The sequence below is a fragment of the Eubalaena glacialis genome, chromosome 6 (genome assembly GCF_028564815.1).
Source record: "Eubalaena glacialis isolate mEubGla1 chromosome 6, mEubGla1.1.hap2.+ XY, whole genome shotgun sequence".
Lineage (NCBI taxonomy): Eukaryota > Metazoa > Chordata > Mammalia > Artiodactyla > Balaenidae > Eubalaena > Eubalaena glacialis.
In genome coordinates, this window is record NC_083721.1 from 70,011,797 (window position 1) to 70,038,871 (window position 27,075).

At 53.1% G+C, this 27,075-nt stretch overlaps 1 protein-coding gene across 2 annotated transcripts in view; it reads right to left on the minus strand.

Annotated features, from left to right (window-relative positions):
* Positions 1-296: 296 nt before the first annotated feature.
* Positions 297-27,075, minus strand: part of ADCY5 (adenylate cyclase 5) — a 153,660-nt gene continuing 126,881 nt past the window's right edge. Inside the window, exons 13-21 of one of the 2 annotated variants that reach the window (XM_061194259.1) lie at positions 20,481-20,597; positions 19,879-20,043; positions 16,935-17,110; positions 14,796-14,825; positions 13,599-13,731; positions 7,042-7,305; positions 5,596-5,984; positions 2,792-2,916; positions 297-1,065 (exon numbers count right to left, since the gene is read on the minus strand). In XM_061194259.1, coding sequence (XP_061050242.1) covers positions 329-1,065; positions 2,792-2,916; positions 5,596-5,984; positions 7,042-7,305; positions 13,599-13,731; positions 14,796-14,825; positions 16,935-17,110; positions 19,879-20,043; positions 20,481-20,597 — 2,136 coding nt within the window. In that variant the 3' untranslated portion in view covers positions 297-328. The remainder of the gene's footprint in view (positions 1,066-2,791; positions 2,917-5,595; positions 5,985-7,041; positions 7,306-13,598; positions 13,732-14,795; positions 14,826-16,934; positions 17,111-19,878; positions 20,044-20,480; positions 20,598-27,075) is intronic. The other variant, XM_061194260.1, reaches the window with a different exon arrangement.

The following is a 27,075-nucleotide window of genomic DNA, read 5'->3' on the forward strand; positions in this document are numbered from 1 at the left end:
GACCAGTTCCGCAGCATAAACACACACACACACACACACACACACACACACACACACACACACTCCAGTACATTGACATACGTACAGTACAAATGAGCACAAATGCCCTGCTGTGCACAGCTGTTTTCTAATATAGAGAATTTACAAAATATAGAATTTGGTATATTTGTTAGATCTCCAAGGTTTTCAATAATACAAAGTAAAAAATACAAAAAGACAAGTTGGGGTCCCCGCCCTCCCTCCCCAGTGGCATCCTGCTTTGCCTGTGGGTTTCTTACACGCATACAACTAGCATAGTCTAAAGAAGGGCACAGAAACGTGTTTTGTTTTATTTAATAAATATTTTCTTTTTCTCAGAACCACCACTCCTTGCTCCGGGGCCTCTGGCCTCCCCCTCGCAGTTCTGCCCCCTCCAGGGGCACCGGCTGTGTGTGTGGGTGTGGGAGGAGCCCGCGAGGAAGGCCTCGGTCCCTCCAAAGCCAGCACTCCTGCCCGGGGCCCCCTCCACCACGGAGCAGGGCCGCGGCCTCGCTCTGAAGTTTAAAGGCTCACATAGAAAAGCAGCCCCAGGGCCCGGGGCCAGGTGGCGCCGCCTCCCGCCCGCCGAGGCCGTGCTCCCGCGGCTCCGCACACGGGGCTGCCGCGCGCCCAGGCCCCTCCAGCGGCGCCTCTCCGCCCGCGCACGCGCCGCAGCGCCCGTTAGAAAACGAGATTCCAACTGAGTCTGGCGGCGTCTACTACAGGGGGAGACATCTTTGGTCAGCTTGGTGCTCGCAGGACGCTGGCACCCCGGGGCCTGGGACGGAGACCGCCCGCCCGCCAAGGCAGAAGCTGCTTCTGGAGTCAAAGTGGAAAATCTCAGGGCGGCCTCGTGGGCTGGAGCGAGGCTTCCGCCGTTTCTCTGGAGGCCAGGCTGCCTGGCGTCCGCAGCGGCTGCTAACTGGGCGGGGGCCCTCCGTTGAGGAAGTATGTCATCATCTCGCCTTTGCCCTTGACCTTGACCACACCCCGGCACTCCAGCTGGTACGTGTTGGCGGCCAGCACCTGGTACATGTCTGTGGTGACCTAGGAGGCAAACGAGGAGAGAGGACAGGCCATCCATGACCTGAGCCCTGACTGCCTCCGACTCGGAACGGTGGGCGGCGTGCCCCTGCGGGGCGGCTCGTCCAGCGAAGGGCCTCAGAAACCGGAAGGACGGCAGCGCCCACCCCTGCTGCGTGGCGTGGCGAGCACCTCACGTGTGCCTGCGGCCCACAAACTGCCTGTCATCGTCCACAGTGGGAGAAACGCAGACGCTGAGGGGAGGCGCTCAGGAGCTCACAGCCGTCTGACTCCCCACAATCAGTGCCCAAGGGTTTACCAAAGTCTCACTCCTGAGTGATCAGAAAGTTCTAGAAACCGGTTTTTCACCACAGACAGTTGGAGAACCACTGCTGGTCTCATTTCATCCTTCTGTGAGGTAAGAACTATGACCTCAGGCTCAGAAAATCTAAGTTACTTGCCCGATGTTAACGTAGCTAATAAATGCTAGAGCCCGGATTCACTTCAGATGGTGCTGCCTGTCTCTGCTTTGGCTTTTGGAACAAAGAGGGGAACTCACAGGTGGTTTCAGTAATGACACAGCACTACTGCAGGGCGAAGGGCCAGAGCAGGGGGCACAGGAGGAGCAGGACGACTAATGCCTCACCACAAGGTGATCCAAGAGCCACTTCCGAGCATAGCCAGCACCCGCCCCCTGCCAGCGCCCCCATCACATGCCTGCTGTCGGACCAGGGAGGAGGGGGCAGCATATTCTGTGAAAGGTAAGCCCCATGCAAAGGCGAGGTGCTGGGTTGTCGTGTGGTTACTGACTGAGCCCCTCACACCTGTCTGTGGGTGGGGTTGGTGGCTCTGTAAACACTCATCATGTCTCCCCATCTCCCTTCAGGACCCCCACTCCCATCCTGCTGTCCCTTCCCCCACCCCCCGCTTTGGCACAGGGATGGAGGTGAGAGAAGGCCATCTGGCCAGGGCCCTCAGGCAGCACCCACAGGCCAGCCAGGGCTGTGCTGGGGTCAGCCCCTTTGTTCAGAGGCCCCCCAGGGGATAGAAGTTAGGGGCCAGTTAAGCAGCGTCAGTGTGAGCAAGGACCTTAACAATGGCCCAGTCTGCACTTGGGAAAACCGAGGCCCGGGAGGCTAAATGACCGGCCACAGCCTCACAGGGACCCGGGGGTGCCGGCCTAGAGCCCAGTCCAGGGCCTCTCTGTGTCAGATTGGAGCAGAAAGAATCAAGGAAGGCCTGAGAAAAACAAAGAAAAGCAGCTGAAGAGCGGCAGGCCTGGGAATCACAAGCACCAGCCGCAAAGGATGAAGAGAGGAGAAAGTCTCCAGGTCTCTGGCCAGGCGCCTTGGCTGTTGAGGCTGGTGGGAGCACCATCCCGGGACCAGTGGCCTCGTCTGGTTCTCAGAGCTAGGCCCTGAGTGCCGTGGGCTCCATTTGGCAAGACCCTGCTCGTTGCAGCCGCCTCGTGTCCGCTCTGCATGCCTGGCTTGGCATCTGCAGCTGGCTGCCCTCATCCCCCCCATTCCTTCTGTGGCCAGTAGAGGGCTTTGCACAAGGTAGAAGATCTGTCCAAGGTACTGACGGACCAAAACACAATTGTGTTCTCCAAGCTTCCAAGATACCAGCGCCAACTGCCCCATCACCCTCAAATTTGGCTGCAGAAATTCTGACTGGGAACAGCGGGCGGCCCGCTGGAAGACCACTTAGCATCACACAGAGGTCCCCACGTGGGCGCTCCTGCACTCACCTGGATGCGGTCGGGCACGCCGGTGCTGTCCATGCGGCTGGCCACGTTCACTGTATTGCCCCAGATGTCGTACTGAGGTTTGCGGGCCCCAATCACCCCAGCCACTACGGGGCCGATATTGAGCCCTGCAGGGGACAGAAGTCAGAATGCTCATCAGGGTTCAGACTGACTCTTGCCCTGCCTGCCCTCACTACCATTCCTCCCTCGACACTCGGCAGATTCTCCGCCTGACTCTTGGCCTGAAGACACCCAGGGTCCTCCCGCCCTGAGGCTGTGCCTAACCCCACAGCTGCCACTGCTCTGCTCCTATTGCATGCTTGCTAACTTGAGACCACAGGAACCCGTTCACATAGCCGCTGCTCCTGTGTCCTCGCCACCCAGGCAACGTTCAGCTCCTGCAAATCCACTGCTAGACTGCCCTCTTCAAAGTTTCCAGTTAACCTCTTGCGTTGTCTGATTGCCTTTCCTTAATTCCCCCTCTCTCGGTGGCATTTAAGTTTTCACCTTCAATTCAGACGCAATATACCAGACTCGCCATTTTCTTCTTCCTTGCTCCTCTGTTTCAGGGGTGCCACCATTCTCGTTCTTAGAACCTACCTCCTAACCCACTTCCCTGCCCCCAGAGTCTCCTCTCTCCAGGTAATCCTCCCTCAGGCCTCTGAGCCGGGGCGGTGATGCTGCAGCACCGTCCACACGGGCTCTCCTTCTCCATCTCTCTCCTACACTTCTGCTCCGGTCTGTCCGCCTTCCCAGTCCCGCCCAAGACAACACTGGGCAACCCTGCCCCTGAGCCTCTGCCGTGCTGGTCTCCACCTCAAGTGTCCTTCCTCCTTCTCTCCTGGCGAAGTCCTTCCTGGACACATCTGCCTCAACCGGCATTCGCTAGACATGTCCTGCCCCATCTCCAAGCCCCAGGGTGCTCCCTCCTATTACATAAACTGTCTCTCACACTGGGCCTTATTAAGCCTCGCTGTTGCTTAACTATTTCTTGTGTGTGAGCGGCAGGACCACAAACACAGCAGAAGCTCCCACATACACCCCTTGGCCACTCACTAAGTCAGAAATGTCATCAGTTTTCGAAACTGTTCCCTCCACGACCCTCCTCTTTGGTCCCATCAAACCACATGTAGCTTATTACCTCACGTGCTATTCCCAGGCTGGACTGTCGCCCTCACTGGCCAAAAGCCACGCTCCCCAGGGAAGACGTTCCTGAGTCTGTAGGACGGGATCTGCCACACAAGGCTCCCAACTGCCTGCCCAGCTACTTATCTGCCTGCCACTCAGTCCCCAGTCCTGGTCCAATGAAGGAGCTGGGGCAGCTCACAGAAATAAGTACACACTGGGAGAAAAGTGCAGATCAATGGGGGTGAGGGAGATGGGGTGAAAGGAAAATAAGAATGGCAACATCACAGGAAACCAAGAGTGACATTAACACAGAAGCACAGGCTGCCCGTCAGTTAAAGCAGGCCCCCAGCTGGCTCTGGTCTGGCTTTCCAGCAGCCGATGCAAAACGAAAACCTGGTCTAGTCCATAGGCATGTGTCCACGGGCCCACACGGCCAGCTCCTCAGGGAAAGCCCAGTTCCCAACACTCGGGCCAGAACGAAAGATCTCCTGAGGACATTCATGATCACAACATTGATTTTTAGGAATCCAATATTTCAGTCTAATGTGCTAATTTTTAGAATTGAAATACCAGTATTTTTGTTGGTGAATCTCTGTTCCTTTTTTAAAAAATTTGAAATCTGAATAATTTTTGGCCTGAGATATTTCTTGGATGGGGGGTCGATCATACATTAAAATTTTGACAAGAACAAAGGCTTGCTCTTTTGGAAAGCATTCTTTACCTCCACCATCCTCAGAAGGAGGAGAGAGCAATGCTCGACAAAGCAGTTTCTTCTGAAAACGGAACTCTTACCCTGAAAGCCTGGGCATCCTTGGCAAGATACGTGCTAAAAAAACAAACTGCTGAGACACCTTGAACTTATCAAGCAACACAGTCAGAGTTGTGATTCTGAGATCATTTTGTGGATATAGTAGGGGAGCGAACAGGCAAGTGTGCTGATATACGTGGGTTTTCCCTGTGCTATTCTTTCAGCTCTTCTGTAGAGTTGAAACGTGTCAGAATAAAAGGTTGGGGTAATAAAACAACAAAATTGAATACCAAAAGGTGTACGGCACAGGGAATATAGCCAATATTTTATAATAACTTTAAATGGAGTATAATCTATAAAAATATTGAATCACTGTGATGTATACCCGCAACTAATATAATATTGTAAATCAACTATACTTCAATTAAGAAATAAAATAAAATTAATACAAAAAATGAAAAAAATTATATAGGGTTTGGTTCAAAGATTTTCTGAACAAGTAGAGTATGGCTCTGCCTATTTTGAAACTGACCCAGGGCCTCTGCTCAGAGCTCCCCACTTTCTCCCGCAGTGGCCCTGCCTCCAGGACACCACAGCATCTACGAAGCTCCTCAAAGCCACCCAGCGAGGGCCAAGGCATTTGACAAAGAAGGGATCCAAGGAAGATACGTGGACTTGACTTATCTCCACATCCTCACCGTTTCTTTCCCCAGTTTGCGTAGACCAGAAGAGCTTTCACAGCACCTAGAAGATCTTGCTCACGTGCGCACAGAAACCACTTGGAGCTCAGCGATAACCTCTCTCTGAGTTCCCGCCTCTCCCACAGGGGGCCCCTCTGCCCTTGGCACACAGCATCCCCCTACAAAGCCTTTCTGGCAGGCACAGTGAGTGGGAGAGGCGGGAACTCAGAAAGAGGGTGTCCAGTGCTTACCACCATGCAGAGGAGGCATCTCCAGGCCCTGGGAGAACTCTGCTGTGTGATGGGGGCCTACCCCCACCCCTTGGGCAGGGACACACTGCAGTGTTAGCCTCTGCTTGGATCGGGTCATGGTGGCGGCATGGGGGATGGTGGGTGGGAGTCCCAACAAGCCCTCGGGACTCCGGGCCGGGCTCACCAATCTTCATCTGGAAGTTGTTGAAGGAGTGCTCGTTGATGTACTTCATTTGGTCCATCAACTTCATGGCAAAGTCAGCCAGAGCTTTGATGTGGGTCTTGCCCACCTTGTCATAGGTGGAGTCGTTGAGGCCCGAGGCGGCCATATAGGTGCTGCCGATGGTCTTGATCTTTTCCAGCTGCCTGAACCGATCCTCACTGATGATCTGGACAGACAGAGGACAAACTGGGTCACCCCCAAGTTGGGCACTGAGGTCTGCAGGGGAGTGCAGCAGCATGGCCCCCTCGTGTCTCCCCAGTTCACACAGGGGACCCATTTCCGTCACCAACTCAGTGCAAAGCCCTGGTGCTCCCCAACAGTCAGGTCTTCTCCAGCACTTACCCTGTGGCTGTCTAGTGGCTGTGGGCTACGAGCCCAGCCCCATACAAGAGCCCCTGGGGCCAGGTCACTAGTCACCTCTGGGGCTCTGTCCCCCGACAGGGATTGGCAGCCATTTTCCCCTTTGCTGGCTCAGGTCTCCATCCCTCCCAGGGAGACCTCCTCACCGCTGTCCAGCAGGACGCTCTTCTCCTGTCTCCAGGACCTGCTGGAAGCCTGTCCACACCCATTGCAGCCAACTCCAGTTACCCCACCGCCCGGGAGTCTCGGGGCCTGCTTCTGACACTGCCTGGTCCCAGCTCCATACCCCAGCCCCTGTATTCCCGCTGGGCTCGTCCCTCTCACACTCACTACGCGGTGAGCTCCCAGCCCCGAGACTGCTCTACTGGTCACAGTATCCCCAGGGCCTGGCACACACTGGGTGCTCAACAAGGGAGTAATAACAAAGAAGAAAATGTCTTTGTTTCTGCCTCTGCTGTTCAGGGCTTTGCATCTTTGTCCTGCCTCCTCCTTTAGCCTGGGAACTCCTCCTCCCTTGGACTCTCTCAAATGCTGAGTCCCAGCCTGGAGCCCCATCCAGCCCTAGATGGCGTGAGAGGAATGGTGGGTGATGGGGGTGGGTCAGCCAGGCGGGGCCTCGATGGGGCAGCCAACGTGCACAGACTTCGAATTCAAACAGCTGGGCTGAAACCCCAGCTCTGCCGCTTGCAGGCAGTGACCCAAGGCAGGACGCTTAACGTGCAGGGGCCTCGTCCTCCCCATCGTGACATGGTGATGGGGTGGAAATGTATGCAGATGCCTGTGACAGTGCCTGGGACACAGAGCACCTGACGCCTCTGCTCACATCTGGTGATGGGAAAGGGGGCGTCGGGGCCCGGCCGCACCTCGTCAAAGTCGGCGATGATCTCGTTGAGCAGCCGCAGGCACTCGACGCCCTCGTTGTTGGCCTCCAGCTCCACGTAGAACTCGGAGAAGTTGGCGATGGAGGCGAACATGACAGCCACGCACTCACACGACTGATAGTAGAGCTCATCATTGCGCCGCTCGCGGGCCAGGAAGTGCGCGGCTACATCCTTTGGCAGGATGTTGTGCAGCAGCCGCCGGTTGTAGGCCTGCAGCTCCTCCATCTCCTCCTTCTCCTCGGTGGCCTGGGACAGAGGACTCGGTCAGAGGGAGGGCAAGCATTGTGCTGCTTAGAAAAAGGCAGTGCAATCCGCCCACGTGCCAATGCAGGCCCAAGATTTCAGCAAGTGCTGACTTTGCATCCTCGCTGCTGTCTCTACTTCCTGGTTTTCTGTAAAGAGCATCTCTTACTTTGACCAACAGAAAAGAGAGATCTGTAGGTAGCTACCTCTTCCTGCCTGCCTCTTGGAAAGCGACGCCTATGAGGGCATTGATCCTGAAGGAGGGAACCCTGAGTGGACACAGGTCCCGGAGGAGAGGCTGGAAGGATCCTGTCTGCCCCAGATGAGGAGAAGGCAGGAGGGTAAAGGGATGGTCCAAAACCACACGCAAATGGCCCTCCAGCCACCCAAAGGCTCCTCGACTTTCCATTTTCCCCTTCATATCGGGAAATGCGATCAGAAAGGCAGTTTGAGAAAAATCACTTTAGCAGACTGACCACAGAGAAAATGGCTCGAAGCGCTGCCCGTTCTCCCTGGTTCCCTGAGAGCTGACTCACCCCAGGGCCAGACGCAACCCGCAGGGCCAGGAGGTGCAGGTACCCCGAGGTTGCCACCTGGACGGGACAAGGACATCACTGATGACTTTGGTTCTCCCCTAGCTTGGGTCATGGGTCTGGGACAAGCTCACTCTCCAGGATAAAGGGACAGTGCAGAGCCCTCAGGTCAAGAGGCCAACAGTGGCCCACAGGCTGAAGCACAGAGGTAGTCCTGCACCTCGGCATGCGAGGAGCCAGCTGACCAGAATGTTCAAGGAACACGGGGGTACAGACTGGAGTCTGCTGGCTTCCTCCCCTCAATGGCAAACAAAATGGCCCCCTGAACTGGGGGTGACAGTGTTGGTAAGGCAGGCAGGCAGGTAGGCAAAGGATCATTGGCAGGGCTGTTTAAAAGATCTAGCCAGCCTGCCTGGGCCTTCCCTAACTACACATGGAGGCCTTTCTGTTCACTGCAACTAGAACATCCAAAAGGGCCAGGACTATTTCTCAGGGTCCCGGCTCTCCCGGTAGGCGGTGGCTGCCTACAGGGAAGGAGCTGGCACACCCACCAAGGCTGCAGGACTGGGTCCAGCAGGGAAGGAGAAAGCTCAGGGACCCTAAGGCTCAGGGTCTAAGCCTTGCCTCTGAGGTGAGAGGACCCATTTCATTCCTGGAGCCACTGGAAACGTGGCCACAAGGATGGGGATCACACCCGAGGAAGCTCCTGGACCCTCAGGTGCCTGGGGGCGGTCCAGTGGGCATGTGCTATGTGCCAGGTGACCTCTGCTCCTATGAGGTGGGACAGTTTGACCACCCCCCACCCCATAAATAAGTGCCACCTGCTCCTGCTCGGGAACAGGCGTGCCAGAGGGAGAAGGCTGGAGTGGGAATCCCTGTACTTCTCGCCTGCTATCCCGTGGAGGAGCCCCCGCTGGTCCATCTGCCTGTGAAAATGCACCGGACTGCCCCCACTCCTGCTCCTACTGCCCGCTGAGACCACATGCCTGGGGACCCTGGAGCACCTCAGCTCCTCTGATCAGCCTGCAGGTGGCAGAAATGTGACACGTGCCTTCCCAGAGAGCCTCTGCCCAACGTGGCAGGCAGGGTGGCTGTGGAGGCTGTGGGTGGCGACTCAGGGAGCAGAGACACGGCTGGGAATGCACGCCAAGCGCAGAGGCCCTGGCCAGGTATGCCTGCCACATCTGGGGAACTCTGCCCAAGACATGCTGGCAGCTGCCAGCATAGCCAGCTGCTTCTAGGGCTGGGCTCTGCCCAGGCAGGATAGCTTAGGGGTCCACAGACGCTTGCTGGTCCTAGTAAGTTCAATGCTGTGGGAGGGGACAAGAAATGGGCTCTCCCGAGAGCTGAGGCCGAGTGGAGGGGGCCTTGCAGGTTAGGGTGTGTTCCTCGTGCAGGTGCTTCAGGGAAGCTAAGAACCCCAGGCTCCCCACCTCCCCGTCAGCACCGCACCCACCCATCACGACCACAGACCCAACAGCTAAATGGGCTGCTGCATAAGACTGCGCGTGGGGAATGGACCATCACTCACCCATCCCAAGGACCTGCGTTCAGGTTATTGTTTATCCCTCCCCAAAGCCCTGGAGCACAAGGGGAGATGGAAGGAGGTGGACGCATCATGAGCCTGTCAGAGAGCTTGAGTGGAGAGAGGCTGACGCACCTAGCAGGTAAAGACACGCTCACCCCCCCCCCCCCCGCAGACACACACACAGTGTGCATGGCCTTCTTAATTGTTTTCAAAATGGGAAGTGGTCAGCCACTTCCCTTCCAATTTTCCCTTCCTTCCCGCCCTTGTGCAGAGCCCTTGGTGCCTGAAGAAGGAAGTGATCAGAGGAAGGGGTGCCACGTGTGGTATGTCCAGTGTGCAACGAAGCAGGGCAGTGAGGGGGAGAGGGCATGGTAGGGCAGAGAAGGGGGCTGGGGTGGTTGGGAGGTCGGTTCCATCAAGCAAATGAGTAAATATATGAAAGGAATGGAAGGGGAGGTTCTCACTGCCAGAGATGATATTTGCATGCATGGAAGGGAGAAGGCTAGAAAGAAGCCTGAGGTGTTGCATTGGCAATGGGGGTGCTGCTATAAACTCATGGTTTTAAATATCAACAGACAGATATTGGAGCAGTATCCATCTATATGTATGTGTGTATGTGTATGTTTGTTTCTATGTTCCTATATACCTACATACATTTCCTAGCTTTGTCCACAGAGAGGACCTAGAACAGTGAGCACACTGAGTGCCCTGATCTGGGTGTCTAAATACCATTCTCCACTAAAAAGAATTGGGGCACTTTGAAGGGAAAGTACATGATGAGCCCCAGACATCATCTTGTGCCAGAAAGTAAGAAGATGCTCAAAGAATGATGGACCCAACTGAAGACACACCGACCAAAGCCAGGACAATTAAAGCATTAAAATAAATAATGAGAGGAGCAGAGTAAACCCCAATGAATTCGATAGGAATCTATGAGTCTATGCTGATGTAGATAAATGAATGACCAAGTAAATGAGAGGGGGAGAAGGAGAGCTCTGCCTTACAGGAGAATGCCGATTAACAAATGCAGAAGGAATGACAGACATAGGTCATCGCTACCTGGCAGGCAGGAGTCAGCAGTGGATGCTGAGGCTGGTGGGTGAGGTTTGCTGGAGATCAGAATATTGGCATAATACCAGAGTATCTTTCCACAAAATGCTAATTGAGTACAAAGGGGAAGATGGGGACCTGACAGTGGAGAAGTCTGGCGGACGCCCACTTGAGTGGGTGATCAAGGTAAATGTCACCAGGGGAGGGACAGGCCAACATAGAGGAGTCCCCAGGCTGATGCTCTGAGAAGTGCACAGTGTCATATCCACGGTTTTCCTCCAAGAAGGCATAGCCTGAGTCTGGACATGGGAAATATCAAGGGCTCTAGACTGAGGGTCACAGAATAAGGACCTCTTTAAGACTGGCAAACGTGAGAGGAAAAGAAAGACAGGAGACATGACAGCTAAATGCATAGGGTACACCAGATGGGATCCAGGGCCAGAACTGGGACAGTTGACACACGTGAACAGCTCTTTGGGTGGGATGGTATTGTGGGTGGACAGTGTTGATTTCCTGACTGGGAGTTCGCACGGGGATAACGCAGAGAGTGTCCCTGCTTTTGGGAGGTAGACACCAGAGAATTTAGGGGGGTGATGGGGCATCGTTTCAGAAAAGAGAGAGAGAGGGTGACGGAGCAAATGTAGACAAATGGCTGGGGAATCTGATGAAGGGACTCGTGGAGTTCTTTATACTGTTCTTTTAACTATTCTGTAAGTTTAAAATTATTTTTTAAAACTTCCTCCCATAAAAGAAGATAAAAATGGGGGTGGTGGTGCATGGGTGTGGGTTAGGAAGTCAGGGAGGAAAGATGAAGAGTGGAAATAACCTGTTTCTGCAGCCACATGTGGAGAGAAACACTAACAATACAAGTGCCCGACATCAACTGGGTCTCCAAACCTCCCCAAACCCTCAGCGCAGCTGGGGTCGGCGGGGGGATGGATGGGGCCAGGCTGCAGCCGGGGACGCAGGAGGCAACGGGAGTGCTTTGGGCAGATGTTGGGGCCTCAGACCAAGGGGACTGGAGGAAGTCTTGTCCACAACACACCCCTTTTTCCCTGGCTGTTTTGGTTCAGGGAGGTTCACCCTGGCTGAAAGCTGGAAGGCTTCAGCTCTCTGGGAGAGACAGGCACCCCGCCCCATGGCTCCTCCAGGTCTTCCGGGGCTACGAGAAAGCTGCTGTTGCCTGGGCACCGGGGAGCCAGAGGTAGGGGCTCCAGGCTACTCTGCTCAGCAGGCAGGCGGCCTCGGTTTGACCCTGTGCCCTCAGGAGCTGGACAAGGCCCCGGGGTGCAGGTCAAGGGGCAGCTGATCACCCTCCCTGGCCTCCGCCCTTTTCTCGGGGCCTTTGTAACACAACAGGGACACCCAACAGCAACCACCTTGGGAGGGGTCCCTGGGGGCTCCTGGGGGAGGCAGGGGGTGTGAGCAGAGGAGTGGAGGGGTGTTGGCCCTGGACCCCACAAAGCCTGGTCAGCCCCCAGGAGAGAGCTGGGGACCTCCTGGGAGCCTCCCCAAGAAGAGAGGCGTGAGCAAGTCGGGAGGAGGCTGGGAGGCTGCTCTCCGAGAAGAGAAGGTGCAGTCTCACACTGGGTACCCCCGAGGCCCCTCCCAACCCAGGGCATTCTGCATGGAAAACATGCTCCCCCAGCCTCAGGGCATCCCCACCGGAGACACCCAATAGCAGGGGCAGCCAGATGCCCCCGTCTTCAACTCAGCATCCAGCGAAAATCCAGGGCCTCCTGCCCCAGCCCGAAGACTTTAATCTCAACGTTACTAGGAAGCGGAGGATGGAGGAGGCCTAAGCAAGTTGCAGATGAGCTGAAGAAGTGGTCTGCACACAGGGGCCAGGCCAGGGGAGGCAAAAAAGGCCGGGCTAAGCTATGCCTTGCAAGCGGCTGGGCTGGAATAACAGGTCTGAGCCCCACCTTCACTCCCATCTAAGACCAGGTTTTCTCTTGGGGCTTCCCTGGTGGCGCAGTGGTTAAGAATACGCCTGCCAATGCAGGGGACACGGGTTCGAGCCCTGGTCCGGGAAGATCCCACATGCCTCGGAGCAACTAAGCCCGTGCGCCACAACTACTGAGCCTGCGCTCTAGAGCCCGCGAGCCACAACTACTGAGCCCGCGTGCCGCAACTACTGAAGCCCACATGCCCAGAGCCCGTGCTCTGCAACAAGAGAAGCCACCGCAATGAGAAGCCCGCGCACCATAACGAAGAGTGGCCCCCGCTCGCCGCAACTAGAGAAAGCCCGCGCACAGCAACGGAGACCCAACACAGCCAAAAATAAATAAAATAAAATAAATTTATAAAAAAAAAAAAAGACAAGACCAGGCTTTCTCATGGGCCCTTGGGCGCCCTCTCCTGCACCTTTTGAGGTGGTCCAGCAGGTCGGAAGGGGCCACAGGGGCTGCTGCTGTAGCACCTGGAGTACCCTGTGCATGGCCCAGCAGCACCCCTCCTGCAGGTGGACACAATCAGGGCGCAGGGCACAGAGCCTGGAGGGCAGAGCGCTGGCTGGATTCCAGCCCCACCTGGGCACCCAGCACCCAGCACCTCTGCCCCTGCCTGGGCCACCTCTCATCAAGGCCAGGGCACAGCCACCTGGCTGGACTTCCTGTCGACGATCTTTGATGCCCCTTCCAGCCATCTTCCCCTGGAGGGGTCTTCAAGCCCAGTTTAGGTCACATCGAGCCCTGCTCAGAAGCCTCTGGCACCAACTCCTACACTAAGGCCTCCGCGGCCCCAGGACTGCACTCCCCCTACTTCTCTCCTCTCCTCCTGCCACTCTTTTCCCCCTGCCCTCCTGACTCCTTGCTGCCTCTGCCACAAACTGGGCCTGTCCATGCCTCCCCTCTGTCCTGGCATCTGGACGCCCATGGTCTTTGTGACTGAAGAGCCTCTCTCCCAGGCCCATCAGAGTCCTGGTACCAGGCACTGTCAAGGGTGGGTTTGTCTGGAGCTCCAGGGTTTTGCCTCTTGGCCTCAGAGAGCAGGGAGCAGACTCGCTGGGACGTGGGGCACCGGTCAGCTGGGATGAGGCCTGAGCAGGACACCTTGTCAGTGCAGAACCCAGGCCCAGCCCAGCCCAGCGGATGAACTGCTCACTCACAAAGTGCCATGAGGCCTGGGGGCCCCGCCCCACCCTTCCAACCCCACCCCTGACCCCCCAGCCCGGGGCCACCCACCTGCAGTTTCCAGAGGAAGTCGAGGCGGGCGGTGGACTCCACCTGCTGGGCGTGCAGGTACAGGGCCAGCACAAAGACCGAGATGATGATGGGCGTCACCACCTTCAGCGCCACCTTGGTCGCGTGCTCAGGGCTGCAGGCGGGAGGTAGATGTCCTGGCACTTCATGCCGGGCTCTGAGGCCCCTCAGGCCTTTTTTTCTACCTCCCACTCCAGCCCCCCTATCCTCACCCTCCTGCTCTAACTGCCTGAGGTGTGCCTCCTCCAGGAAGCCTTCTCGGTGGGCAGCCCCTGCTCAGCCTGCAGCTCAGCAGCCAGCACTCTTCTCCTGATGGCTCCCTCTCCCCCATCACTGGGGCGCTTCCCTCTGGTTACATCAGGGGATGAACGAGGCCCTTGTAAAAGGCAGCGTGTACATCTCAGGTCTTTCTCAGTTGACAAGACAGGGGTTGTAACAGGGGAGCCAGGCAGGCCATACTGACCATCTCTGGGCAACCTTGGGCAAGTCCTCTTAACCTCTCTGAACCTTAGTTTCCTAATTTGTAAAATGGGATAACACCCATATTTCAAGATTGTGGTAAGAATTACAGACACTACGTAAACTCCTTGTACAGTGTCTGACAAACAGTAGAAAATCCAAAACTAGTAGCTATTATTGTCTGACTATATTTCTGTTAACATTATTAATACTCCCAATAAAAACAGCTGTCCCTGACCCTGCTCCTGTCCCAGCAAAGAGCCCAAACCTTGAAGGCTGTGTAGACTCCCTGCCCAGGAGCAGCCCCGAGGCAGGGCCTAACCTACACACCCTGCAGGCCTTTCCTCTGCTCCTCTCCTCTGGGGGCAGAAGGGGCACCTGTTCTCATGCGCCAGGATCTCATGCATGCCCCTGGGGAGAGCTTGAGGCCTGTGGAATGACCTATGGATCCTGATGACCTTGGTCACTGAGTCTATAAATCATCTTGGGGTGGTAGAGAGATCATAAAAGAAGGGCACCTACCCAGTGAGGCCCCCTTAGTACCTAGGGAGGGGAGGGCCTCCTCCTTCATCACCCACCTTGCCACCAAGGCCCCCTCCCACCTGGGTACTGCTGCCTTCTCTGCTGGGCTGGTGGCCTGAGCTGGTGGCCTCTGGCTGCTCGGTGCCAAGGGCAGGCAGGGGTTGTATCAGGGAACTCGGAGAAACAGCTTCAACTCACCACTGGGAGGTCCCGTTGTTGTTGAAGTCTCTGTGAACAGGAGTTGGGGAGGGCTGTTCAGGGCTGCTCCCTGCATCAGTAGCCTCCAAGCCTGCTCTGCTGCCCCCCACCCCCTGCTGTGCCCCTCTACACCCAGCTCTGCTTCCCCGCGCCTCCTACTTCTGCCCCCACCACTGCTGCTCCTTTGCCACCCCCCCCCGCCGCCCCCAGCACCCCTCTTCCCAATCCAAGGTCACTTTCAGGATGGGAGGCTTGCAGAAAGGCCAGCCCCAATTAGCATCTGGTCACCATGACCACAAATCACCCAGCCCTTACGTGGGACCCTGGGGCCCTCCCAGCACATCCACCTGGGCAGAAGCCTGTCCCCTCTCCCACCCCAGCCAGTCACTGCCACCCAGAGGAGAAACACTACACCTGCACTCTCCAGTATGGTAGCCACTAGCTACATGTGGCTACTGAGCTTAAATTGTGGCTAGTACAGGTTAAAATGTCCTGTAAGTGTAAAATAGATACTAGGTTTTGAAGAATTAGTGTGGAAAAATGTCAAATATTCCATTAATAATTTTAAACTGACTATATATGAAAATAATATTCTGAATATATTGGTTAAATAAATACATTATTAAAATTAATTGCTTGTTTTGCCTTTTTAATATAGCTACTAGAAAATTTTAAATTACATCTGTGGCTTGCATGATTTATCTAGTGGACAGTACTGCCCTAGAGCCACGCCAGGGTCTCCCAACCCAGAAAGGACCTCCATTCTCTGTGGCTGCTTCAGCAGGAGGAGTGGAGGGGCTCTGGGGAGGGGCGGGGCAGGAGAGAAAGAAGAGGCAAAGTTCCCAGCTCCCGCCCTGATCCACAGGGAGAAGGGTCGACCTCCTCCCTCTCCTGTCCCCAAGGGACTGCAGCCTGCACCGCTCATGATGCTACAGCGTCTCCCTGTCATCTGCCCACAGCCCTGCACAGCTGTGGAGAAGTTCTTCCTTGCATCTGACTTAGATCCTTCACAACATCTTCATTTTCTCAGGCGACACTCTGCACAAGAAGGTAACATTTCCGACACTGGAGTTATTGCCTATTTTATCCATGACTGTACCTTCACTGCCAAGCTCAGTGCCTGGAACAGGGTAGGCCCTCGATAAATATTTTTCAGTGAATGGATAGATGGATGAATGGATCCCTTCCTCTAACTCAGAGAAAGTACAGTTCGCTGCATTTTCTCAGGGGACACAGACCTGTCACTCACGTGTTTTGCTCTTCCTGATGTATGTGTGTGTTGGGGGGGATGGTAATGGGAAGAAAAAGGTACTACATATCAGGCACTTTACATACATTTTACTACTATAGGTATTATTATTCCCATTTTACTGGGAAAAAATAATGAGGTTCAGGAAAAATAGCCAAATGTGTGTCTGAGGCTGAGATTCAAACTCAATTTGACCCAAAATCAGAGCTCTTTCCCCTCATGGAGCTACCTCCCCTGGAAATCTGACATCTGTCACTATATGACCAGGCTGACTGCCAGCTAGATAGCCTGGGGCACAACCCCCATACTTGCCACCTCTGGGCTGTAGGATTTAACTGCTCACCATCACAGCCAGGAGCCTTTGAGCAGTGCACAAACTACCCAACTGTCCAGGGTGGCCCTGCCTACTTTGCTGAGTTGCTATGAGGATGAAAGGGATAACGTATGTCCAACTGCCTGGTTCGAGGCAGGACAAGTGCCCACGAACAGCAAAGGCTGTTCCTTTGCTCCCACACACCTTGCTTTCCAGCTCTGTTGGACCTTGACCCCTCTGGGCCTGAGGTGCAAGGGCAGTTAGATAAAAATAGGTCATCAAAGGCTGCCCTGGACAGATGAGGAACAATTCACCGAAGCCTGAGGTCAGGACTGAGTAGGAGGCTGGAGGCAGAGGGACAGGGGACCTAGTAGCCCTGAGGCCACCCTCACCACTGGGGGAGGAATGGAGGGAAAGAAACAAGACACTGTGTTGCTTTGCCCCGGTGGTCAGAGCTGGGAGCAACAGAACACTCCCCTGGCAAGCCCCCTGCAGCCCAGGAACCCAGCCTCCCGCTCTTCCTGCCTCTCTGCAATGCCCCAGACCCCGTGCAGAGCGCGAGGCGGGTGCCACCTACATGGCGTTGGCTGTGACCAGTAGGTCGGCATTGTCAAAGAGCGTGACACCGGGCACCTCAATGACAAGCACGTAGATGAGCTCGATGGCCAGCATGAGCACCAGCTTCCCGATGCAGCTGATCTGCAGGAACACGGAGCAGGCCAGCAGGCTGAGCAGCACGCTGTAGGTGAAGTACTGTGGAGAGAGGGCAGCGGCTTCAGCGCCCTGGGCCCCGCCCTCCCCCGGCCCCGCCCTCCCCCGGCCCCGCCCCCCAGTATCCCTCCAGTCTGAGCTGGCCTCAGGTGAAACAGGGGGTCTGGGGATGTTTCTGCTGATGCAAACTTGTACTGTGGTGTGAGTGGCCCTGGGTAGGAACCAGGAGGTGGGGCTCCAGGCTGAGGAGGAGCACTACCAGCAGTGTTGCCCAATGGTTAGAGCAGGGCTCCAGGCTCAGGCAGACTTGAGTTTCAGCCCTGATTCATTATGGACTGTTTGTGTGACTTAAGCCATTTATTCAACCTCTCTAAGCCTCAGTTTCCCCATATGCAAAACCTTCTATCTCATGGGCTTACTGTGATGATTACACAATATGAAGCCCCTGGCACAGTGCGTGGTGCCCTCCATTACTGTGGGAGCGCAGGCTTCAGCCCCTGATCTGCAACATAACATGTGGTGGCAACATCTGAACTGACCTTATTTGGTGGCCAAACTGACCTACTGATGTGATGCGAATTATCACCTTTATCCTGCTTCCTGTGACTATTCATACATTTTGCTGCAGAAATAGTTCTGTGTTTCATTATCAGGTGCTGCCCATACTGCACTGGGGTGTGAGGTAACCTTTTAAAATCTGAAAAATTCCCAAGTCCAAGACATATCTGACCCAAAAGGTTTCAGATGAGGGATTGTGCTCTTCCCTGTACTGTGGGGAAATCCTGGTCTCTGAGCCTCAGTTTCTTTCTCAGACAACCAAGGGGCCAAACCAGGCGATCTCAGAGGTCGACTTCTGCTCTGTTGTCCCCTGACACTAGTCCTAGTCATGTCAGCATCTATTATTTTTCTCTTTTAGATTTAGCATTGTTATTTCTGCATCAGGCAGAGCGACTCACTGTTCGCTGCCTCTGCCTTGGGCTGGAGGCCAAATTTGGTGGCTGGCAGTGGGACAGTCCCTTCTGCCTAGGCCTTCAGGAACCCAGAGAGGGACTGCAGAGGCCCCTGGCGGTTGGAAGGGGGAGGGACCAGCCTCAACTCAGCAGCAGGAAAGGGGCAGAGGAAGGAGTAGGGAAGGCACAACCCGATACATCAGCCCTAAGGATAATAGTCCTGTCCTTGGGGGATGGGGAGGGGAACCCAAGCGCCAGCCTGGACTCCTATTCAGACCCTGGGCCCAGACATCCAGGAGGCCAAGGCTTAATACTGAGGTCCACCTCAGGGTCTGTGAGGAGTTGCTGAATCAGAACAACACTTGTGGGATGGGGTCAGCCCGAGGGGTCTGTAGCTGGTAGGGCCTGGGATCTGAGGGCCTGAAATTGGTCGGGTTGGTGAGAGCTGAAGGCTGTGACCAAGCATCTGCCACAAACGAGGAACCAGAACAGGCCCTGACACCACTGCTTTGTTCCCCCGCTCTCCCATGGAGCAACCACCAAGGGGCATGTGCAAGACCAAAAACAGCCTCTGCTTCTCAGCAAACAGCCCTCAGGCAGCAGCTCCTGTGGGCTGTCGCCAGATGTGAGAGGGAAGAGAGGTGGGGAGCAGAGGGTGGGTGCTGGAGCATGGCTGCCTGGGCAGAGGGAGGGCTTGGCGGGGGCCCAGGGACAACTGGTCTAGGTGAGCACGGGTGAGGGTGAGCCCTACCCCTCACTGAGTTTCCCTTGCCCATGTGTACAGGGGAGTAGGATCAGGTCCATTCCCTGGGGCGGGGGAGGGAGGCCAGCACTGTGACAGCCCACGGGGCCCTCACTGCAGTTCTGAACCCTTGTTATAAGTCATGGGCCCTTTGGGAATTGGATGAAAGCATGGGCTTTGTCCCCAGAAAAGGGCAAAAACTGCCATCATCTTACAGGTTTCACGTGAGCCCCGTCAGGGAGCCAGGTTGTGGGAAGCACCCAATGCTTGGAGCAAATACCCTGGGCTGGAAGCCTGGCCCTGCTGGTCGCTGCAAAACAGCTCCCTGAGGAAGCACGGCAGGGTGAACGAAGCACCTCGCATACCGTAGGCGCTTAATGCACACTGCTCTCGAAAGGTTCTCGCCAGTTTTTAACCCCAATAACCTGTAGGTACATGATTTCTTTTTGGGGTGACGAAAATGTTCTAAGATTAGATTATGATGATGGCTGCAAAAGTCTGTGAATATACTAAAAGCTACTGAATTATACTTTGAATGGGTGAACTTGGTGGTAGTACTGGTTTGGGATTGAGTTCCCTTTGCTCCCCTCTGCTCTCTGACCCACAGCAGAGGGGTCAGACAGGTCCTTCTGAGGCAGTATCAGGTATGCGGCTGAGGCTGAGGGTTGAGAAACAGCTCTGCCTTCAGGTTAAGAGCAAGAATTCTGAAGCTAGGTGACCTGGGTGGGAGCTCTGGCTCTGCCACTTACTAGCTGTGTGACCTTAGGCAAGTTACTTAACCTCTCTGTGCCTCAGTGTCATCTGTATAAAATAGTATCTTTGTCATAGGGTTGCTGTGAGGATTAAATGAGTAAATGTGAAGCCCTTAGCACAGTGTCTGGCACATGGTAAATACCATATAAACAATAGCTGTGCTATTATTGTTGTTACTGCTGTACTGAGGAGGTTGGCCTTGTTCACTGGTGTCTGGCACAAAGAGTGAGAGAGACTGAGGGGGAAGGAGGTCTCTGGAATGGCAGTGAGCTTGAGGGCCCCTGACTGTCCATCAGAGTAGCCAAGGGCAGAGAGGGCTGGGGTGGCAGGTCCCCATCCGTGTCCAGTCCCTCCCTGCCCAGTACCTCGGGGAAGTTGCAGTTGGGCCAGGGGCTGCCGCAGAAGCCCCGCTCGTCACCCAGACTGTAGTTGCCGGCTGACTCCACCACGTGGCACGCGTTGACCTGGCTGGCACTGATGTTGTGCTCGTCCACCAGGCAGCCAAACAGGTCCTTGGAGTTGCACGTGAACTGGTGGGGGAGGAGAGGGTCAGCCTGTGGGGACCAGGCCAGGGTAGCCCATCTCCACAGGCAGCAGGTGCCCATCCCGCCTCGCCTCAGGTGCAGCCTGACACTGGCCGGGACAGGAGAGGAGCCTGGAAGAGGCCGAGGAACGGGCAAGATTTGCCCAGCTACCCAGGGCAGGGCTTGTAAACTTCCCTTGGGGCATACTTCCCTGAGTCTTTCTGGCTCCTCCAGCCTCAAGAGTAGGACCAAAGGCTGTGTGAGAGGCTTTAGGAGCTAAATCTGATCCCAGACCCGAGGTGAGACCCAAATAAGAACTTCCGGGGGGGAGAACGCCAGGGCCTGGGGGAAAGTCTCCTCCCGGCCTATGCTTGTGAGGTACAGGGCTCCACTGGCTTTCACCCAATGGGCTGAGGAGGCGCTGGGGAGGTGGAGCCACCCACCATGTTGACAAAAGCCGACAGGAACACCAGGGTGATGGTGAACACGCCCACCAGGGTGCTGTTCATCTTGGACCGCACGATCTTCCTGGAGAGCCTCTGCAGCGGGGCTGGGAAGAGCTGTCGCGGGGCAGAGGGAGGACAGAGATGGAACAGAATTCAGTGGACTCCGCACACCGCCACAGAGGAGCTCGGTGGAGGCCCTCCCCACCTTTGTCTCTCGCCAACAGAACCACAGGGGCTTTCCTGACCCCCTCCCTGTGGGCGAGCCTCCAGCCTCGCACCATTGCACCCCTGCTTCCAGGCCAACCACAGCACAGATTCTGCAGCTGGCCAGGAGGGGGTCCACCTGGGGAGCTCACAGGTAAGAGAGGTAGGACGAAAGGAAAGATGCTACCTTCACCCCAATGGGGAAGCAGAGAAAAAAGCACATGTACCCACTGTGTGAATGCTGGGCCACTTGGAGTTACAATCAGGGAGGGGCAGGAGGTGGGAGTGAAGGAGACATGGAGGTGCCCAGAACGTTTCCAGGGAGGGTCAGAAGGCTTCAGGGAAGAAGTAGGGAGCTGTGGGTCTGAGGGCTTGGAGAGAACCTGGGGTCTGGAGGAAAGGGATGGGCACGTGAGAAGGGGGCAGAGCAGCGTGTAAGCGGACAGCGGGGCCCCAGTCATGTGAATTAAGTGAGCTTTTCTTCAGCAGGATGCCCATGGATCTGCCCTTTCCCTCACCTAATCCTCCCTATATTTCCTTCAGCTAGACAAACTGTATGTCCACTCAGGACCCGCTGCGGTTTTGGTAATTAAATGATTGGGTCTACCAAATCTGATACACTTGGCCTTGGCCCCCATGTGCGCTTCATCTCCCAAGCAACCTAGACTAAAAAAGAAGTTGACAGACCCCAGAAAAGCGAAGTAGTGGATTCGTGCTTCTCCCATCCTACCTACCTTAATGCCTCCTGGTAAGGCTGATCTGCAAGCATGCCATGTGTCCTTTGGAAACGCCTAAGGGCAGATGAAGGTGGTGGAAAAAGCACTCACCAGAGCCTGGAGGCCTGGGTTCTAGGCGTGGCTTTTCCTGTGTGACCCCTGAGCACACCTGCACATTCTGGCTGAGTGTGCCAGACTGCAAGGCTCTGATACACCCTCTGATACAGAGCGTTTCTGTAGCTGGTCACACAGACAGCTAAGTAGGCAAGGGGACACAGTGTGACCACGGTGTGACTGCTCATTCCCAGTGTGGAGAGGACTGGCTTGTGTGCTACAATGTTTAAGGCCAGCAAGTACCGGGCCCTTGGTCCAGTGTTCCTCAGCTGTGACCCAAACTCACTACATGCAGGGCGTCTACATGGGCCCATCAGGTTGCCCCCATGGGACTTTGGGAAACCAACACAAATATGCTGATGCTTGTGAGGCTTGCTGTGCTGTGAGTAATAAAGTCTCTTGTCTCTGACCCAGGAGTCTCGTGACATCTGCCAGTATCTATGAAAGAGCAACAAGCTAACTTATTAGCTTGTAACTAGGGTAAAACCAAATCTCAGACCCTTCATAGTTCTCGACACCAAGAAAGTGCCCTGCTTACCTCCTCAGTCTTGGGCTTTGGGCAGGGCATGCATGTAGGGAAGCAGTATATCTTTCCACCCCAAATCCTCCTCCACCCTTCCAACAAGGCCACTTCCTATTCAGCAGAGGGAAAGAAGGGACCACAGAGAAGGAATGCAGCAGTGGCAGGGGCCTGCAAGCCATTCAGGCTCTAGGCTGAGTGGTGAAGACCTTGGACCTCCATGTCCCCAGCAGGGGTGCCTCTCAGATGTGTTCATGGATCATCAAGTCTGTGACATTCTTCTGAAAAAACACTTCCTTCTGGGGTAATAAAGGAGGCACTCTGACTGAACCCTCTAACATGGCAGAAGAAAAGACATGTGTGATTTGGAGAACATAAGCTTGGATTAAAATATTGCTTTAATAGACATAGAGATCAATGGAATAGAGTGAGAGTCCAGAAATAAACCCTTACCTTTATGATTGATTGATTTTGACAAGGTAGCCAAGAAAATTGAATGGGGAAAGAATATCTTTTCAACAAACGGTGCTAAGACAACTGTATCTCCACATGCAAAAGAATGAATTTGGAGCTTACCTCACACCATATACAAAAATTAACTTGAAATGGATCAGAAACCTAAATGTAGGAGCTAAAACTATAAAACTCTTAAAAGAAAATATATAAGTAAATCTTTGTGACTGGATTAGGCAATGGTTTCTTAGATATGACACCAAAAGCACAAGCAAAAAGGAAAAAACCGATAAGTTGGACTTCATCAAAATTTTGAAAATTTTTCCCTCAAATAACACCATCAAGAAATTAAAAAAGGTGTTGGTGAGGATGTGGAGAAATTGGGACCTTTGTTTGTTGCTGGTAGTTATGTAAAATGATACAGTTGCTGTAGAAAACAGTATGATGATTCCTTAAAAAATTAAACATAGAATTATCATATGATCCAGCAATTCCATTTCTGAGTATATACCCAAAAGAATAGAAAGCAGGGCCTTATACAGATATTGGCACACTCATGTTTATAGCAGCATTATTTTCAATAGCCAAAAGGTTAAAGCAACTCTACTGTCCAGCTATGGATGAATGGATAAGCAAAATGTGGTATACATACACAATGGAATATTATTCAGCCTTGAAAAAGAATGAAATTCTGAAACATGCTACAGCATGGATGGCACCTTGAAGACACTATGAAAGAAGCCAGTCACAAAAGGACAAATACTATATGATTCCACTTTTTTGAGGTACCCAGAGTAGTCAAATTCATAGAGACAGAAAGCAGAATGGTGGTTGCCAGGGAAGAGGGCAGAATGGGAAGTTATTGTTTAATGAGTATAAAGCTTCAGTTTGGAAAGATAAAAAAGTCCTGGAGATGGATGGTGGTGATGGTTGCACAACAATATGAATGTACTTAATGCCACTCTACTGTAAGCTTAAAAATAGTTAAAATAAAAAATTTATATTATGTATATTTTACCATAAATTAAAAATGATTATGAAAAGGAAAATGAAAAGACAACCCACAAAATGGGAGAAAATTGTTGTAAACCATATATCTAATAAGGGTCTTATAACCAGAATATACACAGAACTCTTACAACTCAACAATAAAAGACAAATAACCCAATTAAAAAATGGACAAACAGGGAGTTCCCTGGTGGCCTAGTGGTTAGGATTCCAGGCTTTCACTGCCATGGCCCGGTCAGGGAACTGAGATCACACAAGCCACGAGGTGCAGCCAAAAACAAAACAAAACAAAAAAAGCCCACAAATACTATGAATAGACACTTCCCCAAAGAATCTCCACAAATGGCCAATAAGCACATGAAAAGATATTTGACATCAATAGTCATCAGGGAAATGCAAACCAAAAACAAAAGCAACCACTTCGCATCCACCAGGATGGCTATAATCAAAAAGTCAGATAATAACAAGTGCTAGTGAGGATGTAGAGAAATTAGAACACTTGGTACACTGCTGGTGGGAATGTAAAATAGTGCAGCTGCTTTGGAAAACAGCTTTGCAGTTCCTCAAAATATGACCCAACAATTATACTCTTAGGTACATACCCAAGAGAACTGAAAACATAAGTCCATACAAAACCTTGTACACAAATGTTCATAGCAGCATTATTAATAACAGCCTGAAAGTGGAAACTACCCAAATATCCATCAACTGATGAAGGAATAAACAAAATGTGGTATATCTACACGATGGAATATTACTTGGCCATAAAAAGGAATAAAGTGCTGTCATATAGTACATCATGAACAAACCTTGAAATATGCTAAGTGAAAGAAGCCAATCTCAAAAGGCCACATAGTGTATGATTCCATTTATACAAAATGTCCAGAACAGGCACATTCATAGAAACAGGACGTAGATTTGAGGTTGCTAGGAGCTGTGGGGAACAGGGAATGAGGAGGGACTGCTAAAAGGTATGGGGCTTCTTTGGGGAATGATGACAATGTCCTGGAATTAGTGGTGATAGTTGCAGAACTTTATGAATATAGTCAAAACTACTGAATTATAATTTTATAACCTTTATAAAGGTGAATTTGATGGTATGTGAATTATATCTCAATAAAGCACTTATTTAAAAACAATCCTGTTCAGCTTCTCACTGTGTGATCCTGGGGAAGTCATCAAGGGCTCTGAGTTTCCTTATTGGTAAACAGGGAATATCTACCTTCCAGGGTGGGAGATATTCCAGGGTGGTTATGAAACGATGCATTTGAAAGTGCTTTGAAAGCTGTTAAATTCAATAGAAAATTTACTTAATATTTGCATTTTAAAGAGCTATGTTGCCGATAAGAACAAAAGTCCTTGTTTCTCATTAAAGGAATTTTTGGCTTCACAGCTGTGGAAAGTGTTTTGGCACTAGCGTGAGGATCTTACTCTGAAATGGTAAGACAGATGGCTTCTACTCTTTGCCTGCTTAAAATTTTGCCATTTCATCCCCCCATCCCCCGTGTTGCTTAGACCATTTCAGTCCTGATCACCCTATCCATCAATTGAACAGCTTCTTTCATTGCCAGTGTAATGACTTGATTTAGACAAAACTTATTAGAAGATGGTAAAGCCTTTATAGAAGGTGGTTGGGGAACAGTATATGCACACAGGCTTCCTGGTGAACCTGGGACCAGGAGCCCCACAGGGGCCACCCAGAGAAGAACTGCAGGCTATTAAACAAAATCCAACCTGGAATACTATAGCTCAGGGGTCCCCAACCCCCGGGGCTGTTAGGAACCTTGCCGCACAGCAGGCGGTGAGCGGCAGGTGGGCGAGCGAAGTTTCATCAGCCGCTCCCCATCGCTCGCATTACCGCCTGAGCCAGCCCCCCACCCCCATCCCGTCCATGGAAAAATTGTCTTCCACGAAACCAGTCCCTGGTGCCAAAAAGGTTGGGGACCGCTGCTACAGCTCTAACATCTAATGAGTGATTACCTCAATGCATTGGCTTTTTACAAACCATTTTCCCTTGTCACCCTTTCAAAAGACCTGCTCTTGACTTAAAGTCTCAGCAGGAACCCAGGAATTGCTGCCTTTTTGAAGTCTCCAGAAGATTTGACATCCTGCCCTGGCACTGGTTTATAGAGTATCTCATCTCCTGTAACAAAAAGTTCACCTGTATGTTGACCCCAAATCCCACCTTTACTAACCCCAGTGTGGACAATAAAATTCTTCACCTGGAGTAGAATCTCCTCGCAGGGCTGCTCTACAGCTGCATACAGATTCTGGAGAGCATTTTTCTGGAAGGATAATTGTGTCTGTGCAAACCAATTGATCAATGCCTGTTCACCATCAGAGCTCAGAAAAAGAATCAATTAAAAAAAAAAGTTCCAACCCCAATATGATTAATTCAAATCAATTCAACTTGAAAAATGGGAATGGTGACACAATTAATAAACCATGACTAGGGTGAGGGACAGTTTTGATCCTGGCCTCTCACAAAGTCTCCAGGCAAATCAATGACCTCCCTGGGGTCCTGGCTCCCTGTCTGTCATGTGGGACCAGGGTATTGCAGGAATGAAAGAAGGTGATGAAATCTGACAGCAAAAAAATGTAAGAAAACAGATTTTCTCACAAGGAGCTAATAAATGAAGCAGTGGCTCCTACTTCAGAAAAATATTTTTAAAGATATGAAAACTTCAGAACAAGACAGGCAGATGCTGACCAGTAGTAGACGCTGACTACTGCTCTTATCACCTGGCCTTTCAGCGGTCAACTGGACATATTAACAAAGGCAGTGTCCTGGAGGGGAAGGACTGTGGGCTCCGGAGTCAAGAACCATCTGGGTTTAAACCCCAGCTATACCACTTCTTATCTCCGGGACCTAGGGAAAGCTGTCTAACTGCTTGGAGCCTCATTTTCCTCATCTGCAAAGTGGATATAATAAAAGCCACCTTAAAGGTTTGGGAAACGCTGGTCAAGGCGGCATGGCTGGGCTCTGGACCCAAGATGGCTTGACTTAAAAGCCACGGGAGGAACCTAAGATCTGCTTCCTGAAAATGAAGCATTCTCCACCCCCAAACGAACATGTGCCTGACAGCAACACATCCTCTTCAAGTGGACAAAGTGTGACCCCGAGCCTCTGCAAAGGGGAGTGTGGGGATTCTGAAGTCGTCACAAGACAGAAGCCAGCTGGGAGGTGAGAGGTACTGGCTGAGGAGTAGGGCCCTGTTTTAGAAGCTGTGGACGGGAGTCAGGAGGGCGTGGTAGGAAGGAGAGCCAGCAAGGTGGGACTTGGCTAGCTTCAGGCTTCGGGGAGAGGAGAGGAGGCTTTTAGGTGACTGCACAGAGCAGACAAGGGCCTAGGGGAAGCGCTGGTCAGTTTCCAGGAGCTCAGACAATCAGGTCCAGGAGGTCGGTGGGAGGCAAGCCAAGAGGGAGCCAGCAGCCTGGAAGATGAAAGAGATTTAAACATACACACACACACACACACGCACGCACACACGCACACACGCGCAGCCCTGTAGCTGAGTACTCCTTCTGGGCCTATCTGTACCCAACCCCCAAACTGCAGGAAAGCAGAGTTTGGCCT